The sequence below is a fragment of the Fusarium phalaenopsidis genome (assembly GCF_050370095.1).
Source record: "Fusarium phalaenopsidis strain FUZ10S chromosome Unknown contig_32296, whole genome shotgun sequence".
Taxonomy (NCBI): domain Eukaryota; kingdom Fungi; phylum Ascomycota; class Sordariomycetes; order Hypocreales; family Nectriaceae; genus Fusarium; species Fusarium phalaenopsidis.
In genome coordinates, this window is record NW_028145408.1 from 1,650,025 (window position 1) to 1,673,646 (window position 23,622).

At 55.2% G+C, this 23,622-nt stretch overlaps 3 protein-coding genes across 3 annotated transcripts; 2 read left to right on the forward strand and 1 right to left on the reverse strand.

Annotated features, from left to right (window-relative positions):
• Positions 1 to 9,346: 9,346 nt before the first annotated feature.
• On the forward strand, positions 9,347 to 9,610 carry LRP88_06094 (uncharacterized protein; the record flags this gene model as incomplete). The annotated part of the gene is made up of 1 exon (XM_083242634.1): positions 9,347 to 9,610. The coding sequence occupies one exon, from the start codon at positions 9,347 to 9,349 to the stop codon at positions 9,608 to 9,610; it is 264 nt and encodes an 87-aa protein (XP_083101570.1).
• A 2,515-nt stretch (positions 9,611 to 12,125) lies between these two features.
• Positions 12,126 to 13,261, forward strand: LRP88_06095 (uncharacterized protein; the record flags this gene model as incomplete). The annotated part of the gene is made up of 2 exons (XM_083242635.1): positions 12,126 to 12,145; positions 12,199 to 13,261. 2 exons carry the CDS (start codon positions 12,126 to 12,128, stop codon positions 13,259 to 13,261), a joined length of 1,083 nt encoding a protein of 360 aa, XP_083101571.1.
• A 342-nt stretch (positions 13,262 to 13,603) lies between these two features.
• On the reverse strand, positions 13,604 to 21,711 carry LRP88_06096 (cohesin loading factor-domain-containing protein; the record flags this gene model as incomplete). Its single annotated transcript, XM_083242636.1, has 8 exons — positions 13,604 to 14,439; positions 14,490 to 14,596; positions 14,648 to 15,208; positions 15,268 to 15,383; positions 15,434 to 16,906; positions 17,807 to 20,943; positions 21,115 to 21,586; positions 21,637 to 21,711. The coding sequence occupies 8 exons, from the start codon at positions 21,709 to 21,711 to the stop codon at positions 13,604 to 13,606; spliced, it is 6,777 nt and encodes a 2,258-aa protein (XP_083101572.1).
• Between the last annotated feature and the right edge of the window lie 1,911 nt (positions 21,712 to 23,622).

Below are 23,622 nucleotides of genomic sequence, written 5' to 3' on the forward strand. Positions count from 1 at the left end.
TTGGGTCATCGTCAGTGCGGTGACTGTGTGTGATGCGCCGTTTGCAGTGCATACATACATGCTGCGAAAGGGCAGTGGTCAATTGATGGTCCAGGCTGGGATGGGTCAGGGCTGGTGGGAGAGTGTGGGCAGACGGAGCTTCGGGTGTTCTTGGGCCGTTGAACTGGAGCCCCGTTGAAACCTGCTCCGAGGCTTCGGCACAGCGGCGGGCAAAGGGCCGGGCCATTTCCAGCGGGAGCTCGGACGGAACCGATGGGCAGAGAATCAATTGGCGCGACACCGTTGAGCGAGGGCTTGGAATGCGGTTCACCAGCGGCCGTCCCCGTGCCCGTGAGGGAGTGTTCGTCCCCAGGAACCGAGCCTCTCATCAAGGAATATTTTTCCCTCTCTCCATTGGCCGTGTGCACTCTGTGCGCTGTGCGCCGCCTCTACGTCTTACCGCACAGGGCGCCGGCTCTGGTGGCTGTTGTCGGCGATAATGCAGGGAGCGTCCGGTGCCCTCAGCGCTGTGCTAGAGCTCAGCCAGCCCAGCGGCTCGGGCAGTCATCCATGGCTTCCATTGGGACTGGAACTTTCCCCTCTCCTCTCCGCAGTGCGCGCGAAGAGCCCTGGGAGCGGGACGGCGGTCGGGATTAATTTGGACCGTCCGGGTGTTTGTTTAGCAACGTAGCATCGTGAGAGTTGAGGCCGCTCTTTGGTCCATGCTCTTCCACCGCTGCGTCGGGACCAAACCCCCCAGCAGGGCAGGTAGCTGGGCTGGGCTGGCAGAGGTGAGGTCGCCCTGCAATGACGATCTTCAGCATTGCCAGAGAACATGCAGCGGAGGGCGCGTTATCCGACCGCCGGTGTAGGGGGCCTCACACCTGAGCCTGCACAGCTGTGCGTCCAAGGTAAAGAGGTATAGTGCGAATGGATAGCGATTACGCTATCTGGGAGAGTAGAAGCGGAGCATCGGCGATGGTTCAATGGGTTCTATGACATCAATTGGCCGACTTGGCCAAAGCCATTACGAGTTCCATTGTGCAAGGGGGGAAGTTTTAGGGTAAGTCAAGGTGATGCCGCGCGCCGCGGTGGCTGGGAACCGGAGCTCGTCAAAGACGGAATGGAAAACGGAGAGATTCCACGGCTCGCGAAACGGTCGGTGCAACTGTAACTGTGACTGCGACTACAGCGAAGCTCAACGCGGGGAGACGGGCGGGCACGGGTTGAGCCTAGGGGGAAACTCAATTCGCTCAACTAACAAACACAACCTGAACCAACCAACTCTGGTTAAAGTCGACCTAGGCTGGTCTCGAGACGACATTACGACGATGGAAGCAACCCTGGACGTTGTAATCGAAGGATTGGCACACCAAGAGCTGTCGGTGTGGTCTGCGAGATGCCAGATTGATCAGAGATGAATGTCGGTCTTCCGAGACCGAGAAAAGAGGCCTGTTGCTATCGCATTTCATTACCTTGTTCATCTCGCTGCGCAGGAACAGTACCCATGTGGCCATCGTCGTCGTCATGGCCCAGCTTCCGCCTCATCTTTCCTCGAAACCCGCTGCAAGTCGCCCTGCCCTTTTTTGCTTCTCTCGTCCTATCAGCAGAGAGGAGAGCTGAACAACCCTGGCTAGCACAGTCCAAGCAGCTGGTTCTGTTGCGATGTGTCATTCCCGACGCCCCTCTTCCTGGGTCCCCCCAATCTGAGATCTTCGCTCGGAGATTCCAAAGATGGGCACCAGGCGTAATGTAACCCTGTGGTGGGCAGCGTAGCAATTGCCGCACGCAAGCAAAGGAAACCAGTTGGCAGTGTGACCTTTCATTCTCAGCGTGGGTTTTGGGGACGACCATCGGGCGCGGGAGATTATTTTCTTACTGGACCAGGTTGCAGTGGTACCTTGCAGTGAAAGCCTGTCTGGCCCCCCACACAATCTATTTCTTTTGGTGTTTATGCTTAGTTGTAGGGTAGCCCTCGGTATCGCTCAAAAGGAAGGTCATGTTTGAATGCTTTCTTTGTATGTTGCTTGAGCGCAGGATCGGATACCGATTCTGCAAGGGCACACGGTTGGGGCGTGGTTCGTCTCAGACAGCGTTGGTCCTTGTTTTTCTCTGGTTGGCCGTCCACGTCAATAGTGCTCACCTACTGGGTCCTTTTGTTGATGCGAGAAGAGAGCCCGTCATGATAGCTCGTCATCAGGCCCAGCCAGGCGGCTTGGGGCTTGCTCTAGTTCCGCGTCACGGTCAACGGGTTTACCTCTTCCGGTACACCGTCGTCTCCCCACGACCCCTATTGTCTAGGATATGATCCATGTCATGCCTTGTCTTGGGACCAGAGACAACAACATGTCGCAATTCGTATCTGTGGCTGGTGGTAGCCTTGGGCGATAAGTCACATCCAAACACGCAACACAGCCAGCCATGTCATGCTGTTTCTCCTCCAGCCCCTACCCATCTCGCCTCCTTTTCTCCCCTTCCCCACGGCGTGTGTTTCGTCCCCTTACATCCCATCAATTTACTGCGTACCGTAATCGGAGATCATTCTCATCACAAGAGCGAGCCACGATACACCCCTTGCGGCCCACCCTACCGGGTCGAAGAGATTGGCATGGAGATGAGATGGGCTCGAGATGGGCAAATAACAGGTCGCATAGGGCCTTGCAAGCCATAAAACACTCCCCCCCTCCCCCCATGATTAGCCCTGTCCGTAAACCTTGAGTTTTAGAATGGGAAAAGTGTGAGCAAGCATTTCCGAAACGAGGCTAGGCAGATTTGTATCCAACTACCGTAATTGTCTTGCGCGGCGCGGCTATTCAGCTGCGCAAATGCGGTTCTTGCCTCTTTAGATGGTATCTCTTTTGTTTTCTCTTTTCGCGTTTGCAAGGTTGACATGGTTTTCATATCTGATTGAAATTAATCTGGAAATTGAAGACATATCTCACCTCCTTTTTTCACTCTAGCTCTTTGGATGATTATCATCGCCTTTTTTTACGTCTGACGCGGCGGCGTGCGCGGGAACGGGCGGCTAACTCTGGGGCCGTGTGGCCGTTCCCGCGCGTGCTTTTGCTTTTTGGCCTTATCACAGAACGGAGAACCTTGTGAGTTTTTTTGCGAGCCGTTTAGTTTTTCTTTTTGGTACTGCTATTTCGGATTTGCCCCGAGCGTTTTTAATACTTGGAAATTTTCTTATTTCCCTTATGGGGCAGACGCCGTCGTCGCACCGGTGGTCGGGAGAAACGGGCACTAAACAAGACTCGACGTGGGATTTTGACAGCTTGCGCGGGAGGTTTTGAACGAAAAAAGAGATGGGGGGACAAAAGAGTCGGTAGCGTGGGATAATGGTTCACACGGGGGGTCTGATGACGCCTTACAGAGGACTCGGGATGCCAAAAGGTCTAGGCTGAGGTGAACCTAACCCGTTGAGATCCATGGCCATGGATGAACAGGAGTTCGCAGGAGGAGAACTGTGCGCTTGCGGACACTGTACCATAGGACATGGACATTTTGCCAAGCCACGGCAAGGGATGAGATGAGAGAGAGTGCTCGTTGTCTGGTTGTTTCAATAGTTTGCGATTTGAGTTTCGATTCACGTGAAGTCTATTTCAGCTGATCAAACAGGGGGTGGAGGTGCTTTGATGCTCAATGGCAGACAAATCTGCTGAGTATTCCTCCGTATTACAGAGTAGGTAGTTGCCCAACCACCACCACCGCCACTTCAGGTCCCATGAACCGTCAGCTTGGGTCGAAATGATGTGTAGCACCCCTTCCCACGCTGCTGGGTCACCACCCTGTTCCATCCCGCTTCCGAAAGTCAAAGCTAGAGGATGGATGAGCCGCTTCCCCCTCGTTCGTGGGATATATCCCGCAAATCTGGGCGCCTGTAATCATCCCGTGCCCCCAAGATCCTGCCTCCCTTGAGTTGGCTCGTGGACGAGCCCAACCCGTGGCGATGGCGTCGTCTGGCGCTGCTGCAATTCGATCGATAAAGCAAGACAGAGCCAGACTTGGGAAAACAACAAAAAAAAAAAAAAAAAAAAAAAAAAAAGGGGGGACCACGGGTGTGCTAGGCAGCGCCAGCGAACCCAGCAGGATGGGTTGCAGAGTCTGAGCGTACAGAAAATCCCATCCTGGCGGGATTATTTGGTTTTTCCTTGGGTAGGATGGAGATTTTCCCTCCCAAGCTCCGTGGTTGCATCTCTTACACACAGACGTTGGCCGGGTTGTCGTCCCCCTTCCCCTCCCTCTGTGGCGCTGAGAGGCCGCCCTGAGCCACAGAGGACGGCCCTAGGGGAACGGTTCGTCCCTCCAGAGCGGCACGAGGCGCACGGCAGACGGAGGATGGAGGGGGCCGGACCACACCGGGGGCCCTGCTTGGGCTGGCTGCCTCTGCCTCTCACGGCGCCGTCTCTGGTTGCACCTAATCTCCCAGGCCGACGGAGCGGAGAGGGGGAGATCGATCGCTGAGAGGGCGACACTACTGTAACCACACAGACCTTATCCACGGCCCGACGAGACGGACGGCTCGCCCACTTGTTCGTTTGCTCAACTCCTCGGATCGTTTAACTCGGAGGAGCAGGTACGCACAGGCATTCTGACGTTGTCATGCACCCAGGGCTCAGCTGCTGTGTGCATTGCGATACGTACTTCATTCTCGGCGTGCACCAATCTTATCAACCACCGGCCAAGAAATACTCGGTGGGTCGCCCCCAAAGATGATAGATCTCATCGCTCAGACGCGGCGCAGTGTTTCATAGAGAGATCCGTCCAAGACTCGTCCGTGCTCGCTCCGTTTGAAAGACAAACAGCAGGAAACCATCACCAGCTGAAAAAAAACTGACTGGAAAGGTGGGTTCAAACCCCTCCTCCACCATCGACGGGTTGCTGCTGGATCTGGCAGCGGCTTTGACAGAGGAAAGAGGGCTGCCTTGGATGATGCATCTCTTGCCATCTCATCCCATCGCTCAAATCGGCTGCGAGATCTCTCTCGAGTACGTCCCCTGCCCCGCATCTCATCGACGATCATGGGTCACCACCAACCAATCAACCCACATTCAAGATCCCCTCTCCGAAAAGAGACGGCAAGACACAAGAATGACGAGTCGCGTCAAGAACAGAACCTGCCACCGCATGTGACGAGGGAGTGCGTTTGTGAACCTCTCCCCCAACCCACACGTGCCCTCAACGCAAGCAAGCAAGCGAACACACGGCACAAAAAGAAAACAACAGGTGAAAAAACCGAGTGTCTCTGATGCACACCATAGTCCACCCAGAGACATGGATGCGCCATCTCCTTCCCTTTACACCACCACAAACGAGACGGACAAAAGGTCGAATCGCGATTCAAACACCCCAAGTCATGGCTGATTGCCCCCGGTCCATGGATGAAGCACCTCTAGGGGAAAAATCAGAGGCCAATAAAAAGACAAAGAAGCCTTCTCGTCTCTTCTCTCATCCTCATCAACCGCGGCCAGCGGGGGAACTAATGCTGCTGCTAAATTCTGCTACAGTCACTACTGCTCAGCTCTTTTCTCTCTATCACTTCTCACATTCCCAGGAGATGTTTGGGGGGATTGAGCAAGGAGGGGCGTATGTCTTTTGCTCAAACGAAAAAAAAAAAAAAAAAAAAAAAAGACGAGAAATCGAGGATCAGGCATGTTGCGATGGTGGCTTCCACGCACTCCTGTGATGCGATGTCCCGATCCAGGTTTTATTCCCAGCGGCTCGACATCGACAGCGTGCCAGCCAATTGACCGAGACAGGATGGAAATCCTGAAAAGCCTCATTTTCTGCTTTCCCATGTCAGAGGGACCTTTACGCGGTCTTGGCAGGGCGAAAGTGCGGCACGGTTTGGATGGGCAAGGCGATGGACCATGACCATGGGGCGATAAAAGCCCAACCGTCACGATAGGACCGCGGCGCTTGACCCAACTCCATGGTAACGATCCCAGGCAGAGGCGACACAGCCTCAGGGATGATGTGCAGCGCCCTCTTGTCTCTGTGAGCGCTCATCTTTTCCCCGTCACAGCGGAAGGCGGATGATATCCCATCCGGCCTGTCCCAAAGGGTCCAGCCGCTCACCGAAAAGGTACCCCTGGTCTCTTTGCAAGATGCGCATCCTCGTTTTGTGAGATGCGACAAGAGAGAGAAAGCCGGGCCGCTCCTGGGACATGGGAGGGAGTGCCCGAAAAGCGTCGGTGTCGTCCATCCTTACCTGCTTCCCGACGTCGATGTGATGCAAGATGAAGGTTCTTGGACGTCGGGCGACCAAGTGCGGGACGCAAGGGGTTGATGGTGTGTACCGGGGCCGGAATAGGCCATGTGCAGACGGGCAAGCCACAGGAAGGGAAGAGAAGAGAAAGGAAGCCAAGGAGAAGACGCTGACTCCCTCCGTCGTCTCGGCTCGGTCACGAATTGAGACTCTGATGGTCTCTGTCAGATCTCTTGTTGGTCTTGGTGGTTTGTCGTTTGCTTTCTTTTTCGGTTCCAACGCTGCGGCGGCCGATGGGTGCTGTGGCTTCGCGCCAAACAGAGCCACTGGTGCCTCTCCCCCAAGACCGGATGCAAGATTCGATTGTGGAGGTGCGTTTTTGGAGCTTGTGGGAGACGTCGGCCCCATCGAGCCAGGGTCTGAGCAGGTGTCGAGGTGACATCGTGTCCACCGAGAGAATGTCGTCCCCGCCCTCTCGAGGGCCACTCGGTCCCCTGCGTCTGCGTCTGCACCTACTATTCAACCCAGTCCAGCCCAGTCCAGCCTGGGTAGGCATAGGCGTGCCCCGGGCCGCGCCTCACCTCGACTCGACGCACCGCACCGCACACACGCCGAGGCTGTGATGCGAGCCGCGATAATGCGAGATGCGATATCTCCTCTTGTCTCTTTTGAAATCGCATGGTTCAAACACCTCGATTCTCACGACCCTGGTCTTGTTCCGCCCATCTCTTCGGGATCAGAGTAGGATAGAGTGGAAGCCCAACGTCCTCCTCCTCGCTTGTCCCCTTCGGCCTTCCTCTTCCAGCCTCGAATACCCCGTCAACAGGATCGCAGGGCAAGGTCTTGCGCCCCTGGAATCTCCAGCCCCAGGGGGGAGGGCCGGCAATGGCCAGGAATCTGAACAGCCGTTGTCTTCGCCCGAGCACTCGGGATCCGGGGAGTTCTGGCGGAGGGAGGCCGGCCGCTGACTTTGGGCCTGAGCTATCAATATTTCGGCTCGTCCCGTCTCCCAATTCGCAAGCTCTGCCTCTTGCGGTACGGTGTGCTGCCCCTCTGGGGCCTGACCATCCGGTGACAGCATCCTTTGCCGAAAGTCTGTCGGCTATTCTTGGGAATGGGGAACTGGGACCGTTCAACGTCCCGGTTGATTACTTACTTCTCGTCCCTGGCCCTACTCTATGCGAAGAATTGCAACTGTGAGTGATCATGCTCTCTCGCTTGGCCATGCTCGATCATGGATGCTCGGCGCTACCTCACATCACATCGATCGGGAGCGAGCGAGCGCCCTCCATCACAAGGCCGTGATATCCCAGCACGCATTCCTCTTGAGGGAACCTGAACCGCTGATCCAACCATGCTCACAGTGGGACCCTCCATCTTTCCTCCTTCAACCTCTGCCGGATGAGTTCCTGATTGATGCTCACAGAGTCAGGCCAGGTCAAGGGCAGGCGAGAATTCCGCACTGGAGCATGGGGACTACATGCCTTGCTCCTCGCTCGTGCTCGTACAGGACAGAGGACGACGCGCGATGCTCAACGACATGCAGGTCCTTCACTCAACATTGCCGGGATTGCTTGGGCCAAGCGGACAGTTCTAGAGCAGAGAGTCGTCGAAGTCGGCGCTTACCTGCCATGCCGTTTGCGTCATGGATCGCATCAACGGCGCAGAAAAGTTTCTCGCCGCCTACGTGCAGCCCCTGAGACGGGCCTCTCCTTGGGCCTGAGGGCGAGCTCTTCAGCTGCCAGCCCCCTTTACTGGCTGGGGTGACCTTGCTGCGGGACTTGAAGACGAGCTCTGCGATAGTTTGCGGCTCTTGGACTGAAGCTGGCGGACGAAAACGTCTTGGTCGAGGGACACGTATAAGCAGAGATGGGGCAAGAGAGGTTGGGAATATCCATCGTCTCCTCTACTCTGGTCTGTGCTGTGCGTTACACTGACGTCCAGCTCAGCAAGGGCACTCGGACCCGAGAGAGGGCTTTCACTCCGATTTCTCTTCTTTACATGATGGATGTGAATGGACTGATTCTCGTCATGGCTCACGAGTCGGGGCCTCAAGGGGGCATGTGCGTCCCCGTGCGGCAAAGACCCTGGGGCTAGGAGGAGCTGAAGCTGGAGGAGGCGGGAATTGTGTCAAGCCGGGTCCTGGTCTAGAAGAAAAGAGGGGAAGTCCAATTCGGAGAAAAATTCTACGGCCGTTTTTCAAAGTCCTGGGGTATATCGCGTGGCAGGGTAAGGGGCGGCTACGATGCGGATGTAACGGGTTCGTCTGGTGTAGCAGAAAAGGGCGAGCACGCGGAGAAGATCGGAAGAGACTCAGGCAATCTGTGGTGTGACTCTGCTGGGCGTCGGGATTTTGAGGAGCAGTGAAGAGGGGGGGGTGTTAAGAGTCAAGTGGTCTATAGGTGAATCTGGATCTCAGGGGTTGCTTGCTCTCGACTGGAGGAGGAAAAAGCTGGGGTTTTTTGTAACTGACGTGGTTGATGTGTAATGCGTTGTCTGTAAGTGCTTGGTCATGATGGCGATGGGGCTGGATGAGGGCTTAGACAGAGTAAGCCATGGTGAGTTGTTGGAAGAATACAGGGTCTTGGGGACTGCGTAGTATGTTGTTGAATGTCTGATATTGTCTAGAAGAGCCAATGGCAAAAAACAACCGAGTTTTGGCTGGTTTTTATTTCATTGATATCATGAGTTGTCGTGGTCATGATTGTTTGTGGGGTGGGGCTATAGGGTAGATGAGTCGAGTTCGGGTTGGAATAGCATCATGACTGACACTCGATCACTAGGATAGGAGATGGACAGTGATTTGGTGCTTGGTTGTGTATAATGATTACTCCTGTGTGTTTTTGTCTAGTTTTTGTTGTTTCGTATTCATTAAGGCTGTTATGAAGAACATCAACTCCCAGCTGACGTTTACACCATGTCTGACAAGCTGTCCTCCACCCATTGTGTAACCAATATGACGATGCAAACGCGCAAGATGAATTGCCGAAAAGAGACAATAGAAATACCGAAGGTATCACCAATATCTGAATCACATCCAACAAGCCCCATACCTTTCCGAAGAACAGCTCTCCTCCCCTGACTCGAGATATCATCAATCATCTACACCACACCCAGCAGCAAACCCGAGAAACAGAACAACAACAGACAAACACTGCCATGTGCACCCTCATCTACCGCAAGTACGACTGCACAAAGTGCCAGCGCCGCGTCCGCGACGACAAGTGGATCGAAGAGTGCGAGCGAGTCAGGACCGGCCGTAAGGGCACATGCGAGGCCAAGTTTGAGCACGAGACGAGCTACGTCCCCGCCGACGAGTGCATCGTCTGCGAGATGGAGAGGAGGAAGAGGGAGGAGGAGGAGGAGGAGGAGAGGCAGGCCGAGAAGGACGCCATGGAACAGTCGGGGTGCAGTACAAGCTGAGGGGATGGGTTGCTTGATGAATGAATGATGATATTGTAGTGGCTTATGAGCGTTGTAATCGTCCCGAGAACACCCAGTTCTTCTCCCAGTCTATATCTAATGAAGCGACATTTCAGTTGACCAAACCCATGCCATATTATACAGGCCTCCCAACGCCATACCATGGATACCAAACCATACCATACCCTTAAACCCACCGCGGCAAGTAATACTTGACATTCTCATACACCAAAAACGTCACCCAAGTCGCTGGCATAACCCTCACGACCCCGGGCATCAACCCGCGGTAGAAGCCCCTCAGCCCGTCCTCCTTCCAGATCCTCACCACGACGCCCCTGATTCCCCGTCCGAACCTCTCGTCGGCCTCGTAGTTCTGCAGCCGGCTCCGGAGCACCTGATAGGGATACGTCACGGCGCCGGCGACGAGCTTCGCCGCGCTCGACAGGGCAACCGTCGCCTCGGGCGTCATGGGGGCGTCCCTGGGGATGCCGTGCTTCTCCTGCCGCCGCGCGTAGTACCACCGCTTTGCCGGCTCGTACACGGCGAACTGCACCGCCCCGTGCGACACGCCTATCAACGAGACGCCCAGTCCTCGGTACAGGCCTCGGATGCCCTCGGTGCTGAGGATGGAGCGCGCACCCGAGATCATGGAAGGGTATGCGCCATGTGCGCCGCGATCAGAGGATACCATGCGTGTCTTGAGGACCCAGACGGGGTTCGTCAACGCCGACGTTGATGCGCCGGCCAAGGCGCTCGCGACAAAGTAGTCTCCCGCCGAGGGGTGACCGCCGGGTCGGCTGTGCCAGGCGGCGAGGGCGCGCTCGAAGCGCGACTTGAAGAAGAAGAAGGAAGCCCAGCTGGAAGCATTCCCGACGAGGTTGGGCGTTAGGCCGCGGTAGAGAGAGGCGAGGGGTCTGGGGTTAGACGTCAAGGAGCGGAGGAGCGAGACTGTCGTAGGGCGAACGGCAGAAGACGCAGAGCTGCGGTAGACTGTAAAGGGCCTTGTTAGTTATAAACATTCCTGTATACATAGGAAAGGGCCTTACTTTGCATGCGAGTCTTGACTATGTCGAGAGGATGCACTACCAACGTCGCGACGGTGCCAGCACTGAGGCCGGCGATGGACTCGATGGCCGCGGGGGAGAGACCCGCATGGTTGAGGTCGGGCATATAGTAGGGGACAAGTTTAATCTACAAGAGACTGTCACATTTTATGAACAAGATCAAAATAGAAAGAGCGTTGTTGTTGAAGATGGCAAGTTTTTGATACTAGACATGGTTGACATAATCTTTTTTTTTTTTGCGGTCTGGAGCGGAGCTATCACGGAAGCTATGCCGAGCTTCGACGTCACAAGGCGCCTTGTTTCGGCTTCATGAACCAAGACGCCGATTAACAAGAAGAACTCAGATGTAAAAGAATTAAGAGTGGTTTTTCTTTCTCTCTTCTCGTCCTGGACTTCTCAGGTCCTTCTCTCAGCATGATACATGGATTTCATTTCGTACAATCAACCCCTCTTCCCCTCCCAAGCATGCGTCGGATTTCCCGGCCATCGATTATACACGACATAACCCCAACGCCCGTGAATGCTGGCGGTTTGCTGCTTCAGATCCTTTTCTCTTTAAAAGATAATGTACATTGTAAGATTTGTTTATGGCGCTTGCTCTGCGCTTAGGAGAGAGGGGAGAGGAGGCTGGTCGGCACATGTTAGCTGGATATTCGGATATCAATGACTCGTGGGGGTTTGGGCATACCGGATGACCGAGGGTCGAGGCTCGCTGCGGGTGTAGCCTATCGAGAAGAGTTAGTCTTGACGTCGAGATGAATGTAGTTCGTTATTCGAGCGTCTTCGTACCGAGGTAGAGGATCAGAGGAAGGTAGCCACTGGAGGACGAGTCAGCCATATTGAACACTGCAAGTTACAATAGAAGGATCAACGTACTAGTGAATGGCGACGCGAGAAATATCAATGAGCTTGGCAATGCGCTCCTGCACAACTCCATTAGCTATGCCTCCATACCCATACTCTCGAGCTATCGCATACCTTGGACTCTTCGGAGAGGGCAAACATCTTGAAAGCGGACTATAGCCGAAACAAAGAGTAGAAATCTGAAGAAAGCGGGCGACGAGATAAATCTCCAATGGGCGCAGGGAAATCGTTTAAAGACGCTCGAGGCTGATGGATCGCAAAGCGGCGGGCGTTGGATTGACGTTCCCCAAAAATTTCGGCCGGGTCCTGGAAAAATGTTCCACCTCCAAACTTGCGCGGGCAGGGCGGGTCAACTTCGGCAAGCCACATTCTTGAAACCTTTGCCTCGCTGTGGCTTGTGGCTGGTGACAAGGCTGATGCCAACCTCTGGCCAAAATTTCCCCCAGAGGAAAGCTCCCCCAGGATTAGAGGTGACACCAAGCTTCACCACCATCACCGAAAACTCTGGATTTTCTTGCTCTTGCGCTCTTTTATCCAGGGATTATACGAATCGCGAAGGAGTAAGCTCCTCATAACAAACCGTCATCATGGCGCAAAATAGGCATTGGTAAGTCACCCAGTCGCAAGGCTTCACACTCAAAGCTAACACGCGCGCTCCAGGGAGCAGGACAAGGAGGCGACCGTCTACATCGGCAATATCGACGAGCGCGCGACGTCGGCCATGGTATACGAGATAATGCTCCAGATGGGACCCATCCACAACATCCACATGCCGCGCGACCGCGTCACCCAGACGCACCAGGGTTTCGGCTTCGTCGAGTTCCGCACGCCCACCGACGCAGAGTACGCGGCCAACGTCATGAACGGCGTCAAGCTGTACGGCAAGTCGCTTCGCGTCAACAAGGCCAGCGCCGACAAGCAGCGCGCCGCAGAGGTTGGCGCCGAGCTGTTTGTCGGAAACCTGGATCCCATGGTGGACGAGAAGATCCTCTACGACACCTTCAGCCGCTTCGGCCCGCTGCTGAGCTTGCCCAAGGTCGCGAGGGAGGAGTCGGGTGCTAGCAAGGGATTTGGTTTTGTTAGCTTTGCCGACTTTGAGAGCAGTGACGCTGCTATATCGAACCTGCACGGCCAGTATATTCTCAGCAAGGAGGTGTCAGTGCAGTATGCCTTCAAGAAGGACGGAAAGGGAGAGAGACACGGTGACGAGGCCGAACGAGAGCTGGCCGCTCAGGCCAAGAAGCGCAACATCGTCCCCGAAGCCCAGCCTGTTCCTCAAGCGTTCCTTCAACCACCACCCGCCGCAGCTCCCGCTCCCCCAGCTGGCTTCGATCCGACTTCCATGGGTAGGATGCCCATGGGCGCTCCTCCACAAGGCATGCCTGGTGGCTTCGCTCCTCCGCAGCGCGGTCCATCACCGTATAACGCTGGCGCCGTTCCGCCTCCGGGAGCACCTGCTCGCGGCTCGGGTCCTCTACCCCCGGCCCCGTCTGGCCTACCTGCTCGGCCGCCTCAATCACAAGCCGGATTCACCAACCCGGCTGACTTCCACCCTGGCAGCTTCCGACCTCCCTCAGGATCTCCCGCGCCCCAAGGATACCCGGCCGCTCCTCCGCCCGGTTTCCAACCTCCTCCACAAGGTGCTCCTGGCGCTCCGGGTGCTCCTCCTCCAGGCTTCATGCCTCCCCCTGGCTTCCAACCGCCTCCTGGATTCCGTCGGTGAACACACTCCTCTCCACAAACCTCACAAGCAATCTCTCTTGCATAATATTCTCTCATCTGAGCTTTAAAGACTCGACCGAGTCGTAGACTCCATTGATCAGACCGTTGTTACGGTCAAACAAACGACCTCGCGTCGTACATCTAATTACCCCTTAAACCACCAAAGGAAGAGACCATGGACGTCCATGGTCAGGTATCGTACAGACCTCCTTAAAAGACCCCTCCCCCGAATTGGTATACAAATCATCAAAATGAATTCCTTCCTCTCTTAAAAAATGCGGCCAAATACCATGCTCCAACGCCGGATTTTGAATCTCCTCTTCTTACCCCCCTCCCTACCTATTCAGCAACGCCCTGAAAATGCCTGCCCTGCCTCCATCGTCGCCTTTTCCCATTCTCGAGCCGCTTCCTCATGCTGGCCCTGAACCTCGTACGACTGCGCGAGCATGCCGTCCGCCACACTCTGCCATAGGACGTTGCCGCTGCGATGTGCCTGCTTGGCTGCCGCCAGCGCGCTCTTGAGAGCCTGCTCGCCGATGACGTTCTCAAACAGCCGGTTTCGCATGATGGCAAGCGTCACGGCGGCGCCCAGGACATTGTTAGTGGACTTGGACCCGCCCATGGCGGCTTGGATGTGTTGCTTCTGTTGGTTCAGCTGCTGTGGAGGATCCGTGGTGATGGCAGCCATGACGTTGTGCCAAGCCGTGCGCAGATCGACATTGTGATGGCTTGAGCAAAGGGGCTGCAGCTGCTCCATCAAGTCAAGGGTCTCTTGGTCATCCCGCTGCGAGTGGTGCTGCATAATCCAAAGTCTGTTGAGCCCGGCAAGCATGGCCAGCTCTCGATGCGCCGCCTTGACGCCGGTCCCGCGCTGAGCAATGTCGAACGAAGGGGCTCGGAAGATGTCGAGGGCGGTCTGGAGGTCTCCTGTGCCCTGGTGATAGACACCAGATAGATAGATGGCTAGTAGCCTGAGGATGCCCTGCGTGGATGGAGTAATAAGAGTCTCGAGCTTGACGATGAATTGTTTCACCTTGTCCCATTGGCAGTGACTAGCTGTAAACAGACCGAGCAAGATGTTGAGGTATGCTTGAGCCTCCATGCGCCATTCGCGTTGTTGAATGGCCTCTTGGAGTGAAACAGAAGGGCCATAGCGAATTCCGGCAGTCGTGTTGTCCCCTGTCAAGGTTAACGCCCGCTCATTGCTTTTTAACGTGAATGTCACCCACAGGAATCAAGAATCTTCAGGCCCTCTCGCCAGAAATCGGAGGCGGGCCGACGAACATGTTGAGATTGAGATGTCTTGTGCAAGTTCGCCAAACCGCTAAAGGTGAAACTAACTCCTAGTTAGTCATACACAGGCAAGACTATCCAAGGATCAACTTACACAAGAGAAGTCAGCTCAATCTTGGTCATAAACGACATCACCAAGTAATCCACAGGCCCAGCATCTCCATCTCCGTGACGGATAATGGCGGCCGTATCGCTGCTGATGGTGTGCGCCGTCGAGGGCTGCTTCTTGACGGGGATGAGAAAGTCCGACTTCACGTTATGCCAGTCGCCGCACTCGTCCAATCGATTCTGCACCGCCCGCATCTTCTGGGTCGTCACGTCTGGGCTCTGATGGTTGATGCTCGATGCGAGGTCGAGGAGCAGCATGAGCATGTCAAGCTGCATGATGTGAACCGACGGGTCGAACTGGAACTTGGCCGCCTGGGCGATGCACTGCTGCACCTTTTCGATGTTGCCGTCTTTGGACGCTTTGAGGAGGGTGAGCCCTTCGAGGAGTGAAGCGAAGGCGCTGATGGCATTGTCACCGCGTGAGTTGGCCAGGACTTGGATGGAGCGGATGTTTTCGAGGGCGCTGGCGTCAGCGGTCTGGCCGACTTCCATGTAGAACGAATTCTTCAGTAGCCTGAATGCATACGCCCAGTGTACGTGTTTGTATCTGAAGAACCTTTTAGTAACAAAGATCTGAGAAGTGGGCGTTCGTCTGAGACAACTCACGTCTCGCAGTCCGCTATATGGCGGTCGACGGCAGTCAGGGCAGCCTTATGGGTTCGCTGGAACAATAGCTTCAACTGGATATACTGCATACAATACTTGAGATCAGACATGCGGTGCTGTCACATCGGTTAGTTGTGTCGAGCTGGAACGTTGAGACTGTACTCACCTTTTCACACAGTGAGATACCCTTGGCGAGCGCTGTCTCAGCCTCCATCAAATTCTCCGTCTCTTCCAATAGCACAGCGGCGTATCGTAGTCGCATCCTCGCCTCTTGACGGGGGGAGAGCCGGCCGCCCTGTAATGATGCCTCCAAACATGCCAGGCCCGTGGATATCAGTTTCTGGTACTCTTCTACGTGGGTATCGTTCAGAGACATGGCGACATCGTGGACGGAAGCGCGAGCCTTGTCGAAGCACTCCTCGGCCACCGCCACCATGATATGGACAGTCTCCGGGGGCCGAGCCTTTGGTGTGGTGGCCGGCGACTTCTTGGTGAGGCTTGGAGAGCGTGCAGTCAGAGCCGGGGAGTTGCCAACGGATGAAAGAGGACTGGGTTTTATTCGAGGTGTGGCAGCGCCGGGCCTTTGTTGGTGTGTTTGAGGTTGTGGTTGAGGCGGAGGGAGATGTTGAGACTGTGGACTTCCCAGCATCACCTCCATGGGTGTCACAGTGATAGTGTCCTGTTGTGGCGGCTGAGCTTTGGGGGGCTCATGTCTTGAAGAGCTCTGTAGGTTTCCCATCGTGACTGGAGGGAGAGGTGGTAGTTGTTGAATATCCTGCAAATTCACATAGTGCATTTGCTGTGGTTCAGGTTGGGGAGGTCGGTGATGCTGCACAGGCTCGGGAGTAGGCTCAGGAGCAGCATCTTGGACAGGTCGCTGGGTAGTTTGTTGTGGCTGCTGCTGAAAGGACTGAGGAGGTGGCTGTTGAACGGGTTGCTGCCGCTGCTGTTGTATTTGTGGCTGAGATTGCTTTCGAGCAGGTTGCGGCGACGGCTGGGAGACGGGTATTTGAGCCTGCTGCTGGACATGGGTCTGTCGCTGTTGCTGGTGCTGATATTGCTGGCGCTGTTGCTGCTGCTGTTGTTGCAGATGTTGTTGCTGTTGCTGCGTGTACTGCTGGGTCTGCTGTTGGGGTTGCGGCAATCGATATCCTTGGCTCTGGGGAATTGATGGTGTCCTCTGTCGCGGTGAAGGAACCTGGCTCTGTTGCTGAAAGCGCTGCTGCTGCGGCGAAGCGACAGGCCGCTGATACATCTGCTGATGATGCGGCTGCTGAAATTGTTGCTGAAACATCATTCCCTGACCCCCAGGCGACTGTTGCTGCTGTTGTTGCCACACATTAGGCGGAGGGGCATACTGCGCGGCAGCTGCTTGCATCTGATGCCCTCCAAACGCCTGGTTGTTGGTCTCATACCCCTGATACGCCGCCGTGGGCATCCCCCCAAACTGTGCCATCTGCTGCTGGGCGTGTGTCGGCATGTATGACTGCTGCCCCTGCTGCTGTTGCTGAGGCATCGAGTAGAACTGCTGCTGTTGCTGTGGACTCGAAAACTGTTGATATCCGCTGCCGCCGCCGACGTATGACGGAGATGAATTCATGCCCTGTGTCGACAGCGGCTGCTGCTGGCCCTGCTGGCCCTGACCGTGATAGGGCCTGTAGCTCATGGCCTCTCGCTCTCCGTGATGCAGAGTTGACCTCGTCTCTCAGCATCCGATATATGACTCGTCGTCGCGGGGCGCAGGCCGGCGCGATTCTGCTTCATGACATGGCGCTCTCGCTCCTACTTGGCTCCTCTCTGCTCCTTCGGGTTCCCGCTCCCGGTTTCTCGTGCGTGCGTGCGTCGCCTCGATTCGTCTGACCGTGTCGGCTTGCGATTCGCGACTCGATTTCGTTCGATCTCTTGGCCTCGTGTCTCGTCGACTTTGAATGTGGTTGGTTTTCGGGCGTGAAGGACGGGAAACACGAGTGCGACGGGTTGGATCCCGTCGTGTCGCGGGGCATCCTGATTGGTCGGATTTCAATGGCAGCTGGAGAGACTATTTTAGACTATGCATAGGTACGGACTTGAGTTGTGACCTCAGCCTCAACATCAGGGGTACCTTTCTCTTCATCTCAACAAAGGCAAATGCAAACTTCAATTCTATCATCTCAAATTCACATTTAAATCTCATTGTACAGGTACTCAAACATTGGCTGAAAGATACGTTGTTATTATGCCGTCAAACATGAATGTTACTTTTCATCAAGAACCCCCAAATGCAAACAAAACCAACAAAATCAAGGCCCATGCTCGTTTCTATACTATCTTGAAAATCTTCAAGATATTCGATAACGTCCCCAGCGCCAGGGCATGCAACATCCCCATCGGGTATTAGAATAAAACAGAAGAAAAGAAACGCGCAAACTCCACCAATGTCTTGCCTTGCTCATCCATCATAAGCATGTTTCCATCCAGAGCGCGCTCAACCCATGCAGACCCATTCAGCGAATACACACCATCGTGCTGTGCGATCTGCCAGCACGAGGCCTCTCCATACACCCTTCTCTGAACACTTGATGATTGTCTCCCAGGTGCCGCCGTCGCTAGCGGTCCCGCCGCCCGAGAGACTTCCGCTTCCAACATGAATGCCCCTACGATCCTCCTTTCTCATAAGGCGCAGGATCTTTCCTCCGGGGGTCTGAATCGCGAGCTTAGCAGGCTTCTTCCCAGCCACAGTTCCCGTAGCTGAGCTTGGGGTCGAGCCACTAGCACTCGAGGCGTTGATGCTCAGCGCGGAACCAGGTCGGGCAAATGGGACCGGGCTTGTGCCTCCTGGGTTTGATGAGGGTGTCAGGGCAGATCCATTCGATAGCGAGCTTGGATGTTGTCTGATGGCAAACACAAACGTGTTGTTCAGTGCCAGTCGTTGACATTGTGGCTGAACCACGTAGATGTCGTGTCGCTGCGCATGGGGAGTAGGATGCCTCGTGACAAACTCGTAAGGCGGATTTTCACCCGTGTGAACGATGGGCAGCGCAAACGCCATCGGATGCGGGATGTCCTTGATGCTATGCATCAAACCTCGCTTGCCTGCGTAGATCTTCAGAGTCCCCTGTCCCTCGTCTCCTGGTAGCAGGGCCTTGATGGTATATCGCTTGATTCCGTTGAACCACTCTGCCTGAGCCAGAGCCCTCTTCTTGACAATGTCGCCGCTCTCAAACACATCTCCGTCAGAGTCTCGCGAGTAACCTCGCACCTCCACCTCAGCTGCGACTTCGACATCAGATGGAACATTGAACTTGATATGCACCATTTCCAAGTCCTCGATTCGGGTCAGAGCTGTGTTATAGTCGACCATCTCGATCTCGTTGCGGAAGAAGGGCGCGCACGCACACGGCAAGTTGAGAAGTGTCTCATGCGCAACCGGGGGAACGATGTGCTGCTGGCTGTGATGCTCGGGAATGTGAGTCCAACAGATCTCCAGTGGCCTGGTAAGGAACCACCAAGAGTCAGCTGAGCTGTTGCTGGCGCTCGAGTAAAGACCTCGCCGGGGATATGAAGGGCTGGCGACGCAGCAATCGATCATACGCCATTCGTTGTCCACCATGACAGCGTTCCACCAATGGTTGGGTCGAGGCATAATGTTGATCTCAGACACCTCTCCAGGAGTCTTGAGATAGCCTCGCACGACCTCACAGTGAATGCCAACGGCAGAACACATTTCCATAACCAAAACAGCATACTCCTCGGCACACCCTCTCTTGGCTTGGATCACCCGCCGTGTATCGATTTCTCCTTCGAAATCTTCCTCCCAGCAGATCCTTTCAGATACCCATGTGAAGATGGCCCGTAGGCGCTGTACGTCGCTTCGATATGGGCGGCAGACGTAAGTGGTAGCCAGCTGGATAGCCGTTATGGCAGGAGGAAGGCCGCTAATGAAGCGTGAGTTCTTGTCGACCTGAGATAGGTTGATGGCTCCATAATTGATGGGCTCGGGAACCGGCTCTCCACCTACGCCTTCGTCTCCCTCAACACTCTCGTAGAGCTCATCGACAGGGTTCAGAGCCGGGTGGTCCATCATTTGGCATCGTTCTCGACGCTCAGTCAACTCTATTGTGCTGAGCGAGTTCGAACGGTTCACATCACGACGGACCTGGACCCAATCGACACCACCAGACAAGCCCATTTCAGTTGCAATGTCTCTGCTAGAAGGCGTGCTGCCCAAACCGCCCATGGGAGAGGATCCTGGTGGCATCGAACGGGCAAAGGGGGATGACTTTGGAGAGTCGATGCCCATTCCACCTGACACAAGTCCACCTCGACTGCTGGCGACGCCGGTCTTTGCAGTATCCAAAATCTTGCGGAAGATATTCCTCTTGGGAGGTTTCGGCTGGACAAGTCCTCCAAGTCCCAAGGCAGGATCGTCATGGAAGCCAACCTGAGTCTGCGGCCGTTGCAATTGCTGAGCAGGGGCGTTACTGGCATGACTGCTGTGGTAAGTGACTCCAGTAAAGGGTGAGTCGGGTCTATCATTGTCCGGCTCTCTCAGTCCCAAAGCACTCTGGGCACGGTTCCCGGACCTAGCAAGACTTCCCGCGCTGGTTGAGCTGAAGGCGCCTGCTGAGGCTCCACTCCACAGAGTCCTGGAACTGCTCTGGGTGGAAGAACTGCTATTGCTCTGGTTTCCGGAAGAGGCGTTGGTCGAATTCGTCTTGGTTGTTAGGGTACGGGCAACGCCTCGACCGATCTCATAAGCTGACTTGCGAGCTCTCAACTTTCGAGGTGGATCGGCAGACCGTCCCATCGACGACTTGGGCCGTTCAAAGGGCACATTCTTAGGGGGCGGCGGAGGCGGAAGGTCGTCGATATCGTCCTCTACTCTCGAACTTTGGCGGTGCAGCTGTTGAAACTGCTTCTCCATGCGCTCGACGTAGCTGCTGAGTTTCTCATCACGGGAGCCGCTCTGATAGGACACCTCCTGTGAAGATTCTCCGCTCCACGTTTCATAGCCTTCGTCTTGTTGCGCTATACCCATTGATGTTCTAGGTCTGGATCGTTCTTGCGTCTTCCTGCTAGAACGCTGAGTTGAACCCATGTCGAATTGTTCCGGGGACCAGGGGTCGTGATTTGGCTCTGGGGAGCCGCGATCTCCAGGCCTTCTCGAGTTACCTTCAAGGACACCCAATTGCTCTATTACTCCATCCATAGCCTCTCTGAGGGGCGAGGGGGTCATTCCCCCTGCAGGTGATGGCGGAGCAGGAGACATAGCGCCAGGTGTGTACGCCCTGTAGGACCTATCGTCAAAGGAATTCCGCGACCTATGACTCATGTTGGGAGGTGGGGGTCTGTAGGAATTATTCGAATTTTGCCTTGAGCCAGCAAAGTGGTTATATGAGGCATTAGATCCATGGCGAGACATTTCAAGAGAAGTCCTCTGAAGATCCTTCGAACCAGCCCGCGTCATTTGCCTATGAGGAGGCGGTGCTGGAGGGGGCGGAGAGTTATCCCGTCCTTGACTTTGATAGCTGGAAATTCGATGGAAGGATGGGACGGGTGATGGACCTCTGGAGCTACCGTAGCCATGGCTATGATGCATCGGAGGAGCAGGAGAGGGACCTCTTGCGCCATAGCCATGAGGAGGCGCAGGCGAAGGGCCTCTTGAGTGGTAGCCGTGCATTGGATTTGGTGACGGAGCTCGTGAACCGTAGCCGTGTGATGGTGCAGGAGAAGGGGCTCTGGGGTCGTATCCACGAGGAGGCGCAGGAGATGGGCCTCGTGAATGATATCCGCGAGGAGGAGCAGGGGATGGAGCTCTTGGATCGTAACCGTGAGGAGGAGCGGGAGATGGAGCTCTTGGATCGTAACCGCGGGGAGGAGCAGGCGATGGGGCCCTCTGATCGTATCCATGAGGGGGGGCAGGCGATGGTCCTCGTGAATGGTAACCTTGAGGTGGAGGAACAGGCGATGGATCCCTCCCAACCTCGTGCGTGCTATGTGCGAAAGAAGCACCTGAATCTTGTCGTACTCGGGGTTTGGGAGTCTGTTTGAAGACCTCGGGCTGCTTCGCGCTGGTGTAGTGAGGAGCCTTGGCGTATGCCTCGAATGGCTTTCGAAACGTCCTCGACTTGGTGGGCGCGTTGCTTGGGGATGTGCTTGCTGGCGAAGGGACAGACTTGGTGGTTGGCCTGAATTCGGAGGGGAGGAGCTCGACAAAGTTGGATGGGAACGATCCGACGGTTCTTCGATCTCGATATAATCTGCCCACCCACCATGAACCATCACCAGCATTTAAGCATTCTATCAGATCACCCTCGATGAATCCTAGGTCGCGTTTCGACTGTGGCGTCATGTCAGCGGCAGATTGATCGAGAGTTAAATGGCACAAACCTCTCCTCCCCAAGAGTAAACAGCTCGACACCAGCATGGAAACCGCGTCGGCAACGGTGGTGGAGCCGGTGGCATCGTGAAAGAATGAAAGATTAAAGATGAGGCCAAGAGCTAGACAGGATACAAGGCGCAAAGGCTTGTCTCGAAGGATCGAGACGCGTCAGAGGTGAAGCTTTACAGGGCGACAGACATAGGCATGTCAAACAAAGCCGGTCCAGACACACAAACTGCTAAGACACCAAAAAAAGAGTGGGAAACAATGAGCGTCGATGTGGACAGGGTCTCGCGGTGACCAAGGACGGCGAGGAATTCGAAGCAGCTGCAAGCGTCGTCGCGAACCGATGGGAGGAATGCAGCGACGAGACAATGGCCTTGTGATGAAGCGCCAGTTAGGATGGGATGAGAGACAGAAAATACAGAAGCGTCGGGTGGTGGGAAGAAATGATAGATGGGATGAGGCTTGAGGTCGCCTGTCAAAAAGTCGGTAGGCGGCCGAGGCGCTGGAGTCTTGGCCCTGAGCTCTGGCCTCACCGAGAAGTCTGGCCAGTGACAAAACAGAGGGGAGCAGTCGCCACGGCAACGGACAAGATCTGCCAGTTTTCCGGGGTGGCTGGCCAGCGCTAGTGGTCGTCCCGCCCACGACAGCTGTGCTTTAACCTGCTAGAGCGCTAAAACATGCGCTGAGACAGTCTAGCGGGCAGCCAACCGAGGGCTGGGCTGGGCATATTCGAGCCTGGCGTGCCTGAGGCTGACGAGTGCGCAATTGACGGGAAGCTGGCCCTGCTGTGCCTGGGAGCTGGAGGTGAGGCTGCTGCAGCACCTGTCGGACCCCATCTCGACTCGGCCGGGGACCTTGCATGAATCATGGTGACCCGGACGCCTTCTCGCGGTGGATGACGGTGACTGGCAAGGGGATACGAGAGCTGACGAGCTGAGTGCGGAATGATGATGATATGGATGAGAATTATGTTGCACGGGATGCACGAAGATGATTTACATTTTGGGCGTCTCCTCTTGGTTACTTTTTGTGAGAAGTTATTTCTTTTCATGGGGCAACGCAGAATGATGGCCGTCACGACATGTAGTGATGAGAGTATTATTTCTTTTGATCTGACCATTGATGGACCCGTCTCTCGGTGGTGTTCTCGTCCATTTCCCTTCCGAGACTTGCCTTTCTTTCTTGAGCAATCGTTGACATCAAAAGTCTCAATTGTTGGGCGCAGTAAGCGGTTGAAGGGGCAATTGGGTCTTGTGGTTCAGGTTAAGACCAACCTACCTAAGCCTTATGTGAAGACGGATCCATTACTTACCTTACCTAGGTAACTACCTAAGGGAGGCACATCCGGGTGGTTAAGCAATTGTCGATAGACAACGGTGAAAGAACATTGCGCATTAATCGAGAGACACATTTGATGCGAGATAGCTCAAGTTATACATGGATTATTTGTAAATCGCAAGTAAAACTTGGTCGAGGTCATCGTTTGCCCATGTTCGGCCCATTGTCTGGACTCCAGTGGACGGACATTAGGCGCTCCATAGCGCTAGGCAATGCACCAGGGGATGCCCCACCAGCCTGTAGCGAAAATGACTGGGGGTCGAGTTCCATTCTCTGAGCACAAGCGGCACGGGTCATGGGGCCTTGCCTCGATTCAACCCAGGGCCCTGGGGAGGACCGTCTTGGAGGTATGCGCCGACTGTATATAGACTCCACGACGCTGCATTCGCTCCAAAAGCCCTGGAACACTGCGTTGAGCTTGAATTCAAGATATCGAATTGAACATTCAAATTTTCATCCATTCTATCATTCGAAATCACCTCGTCCTTTGCCAATCTCCCCCGCCCCAGCTGTCCACCCGTCGCTATCGAACTGTCCCAATCGGGCTAATTGTAAACAAACCAGCGCTGAGGGCCTAAGCTTCAGGCTTCCCGGGGACCCTGGCGCCGCTGTCCTTGACAACCGTCGCTACCTTGACATTAACATTGCGA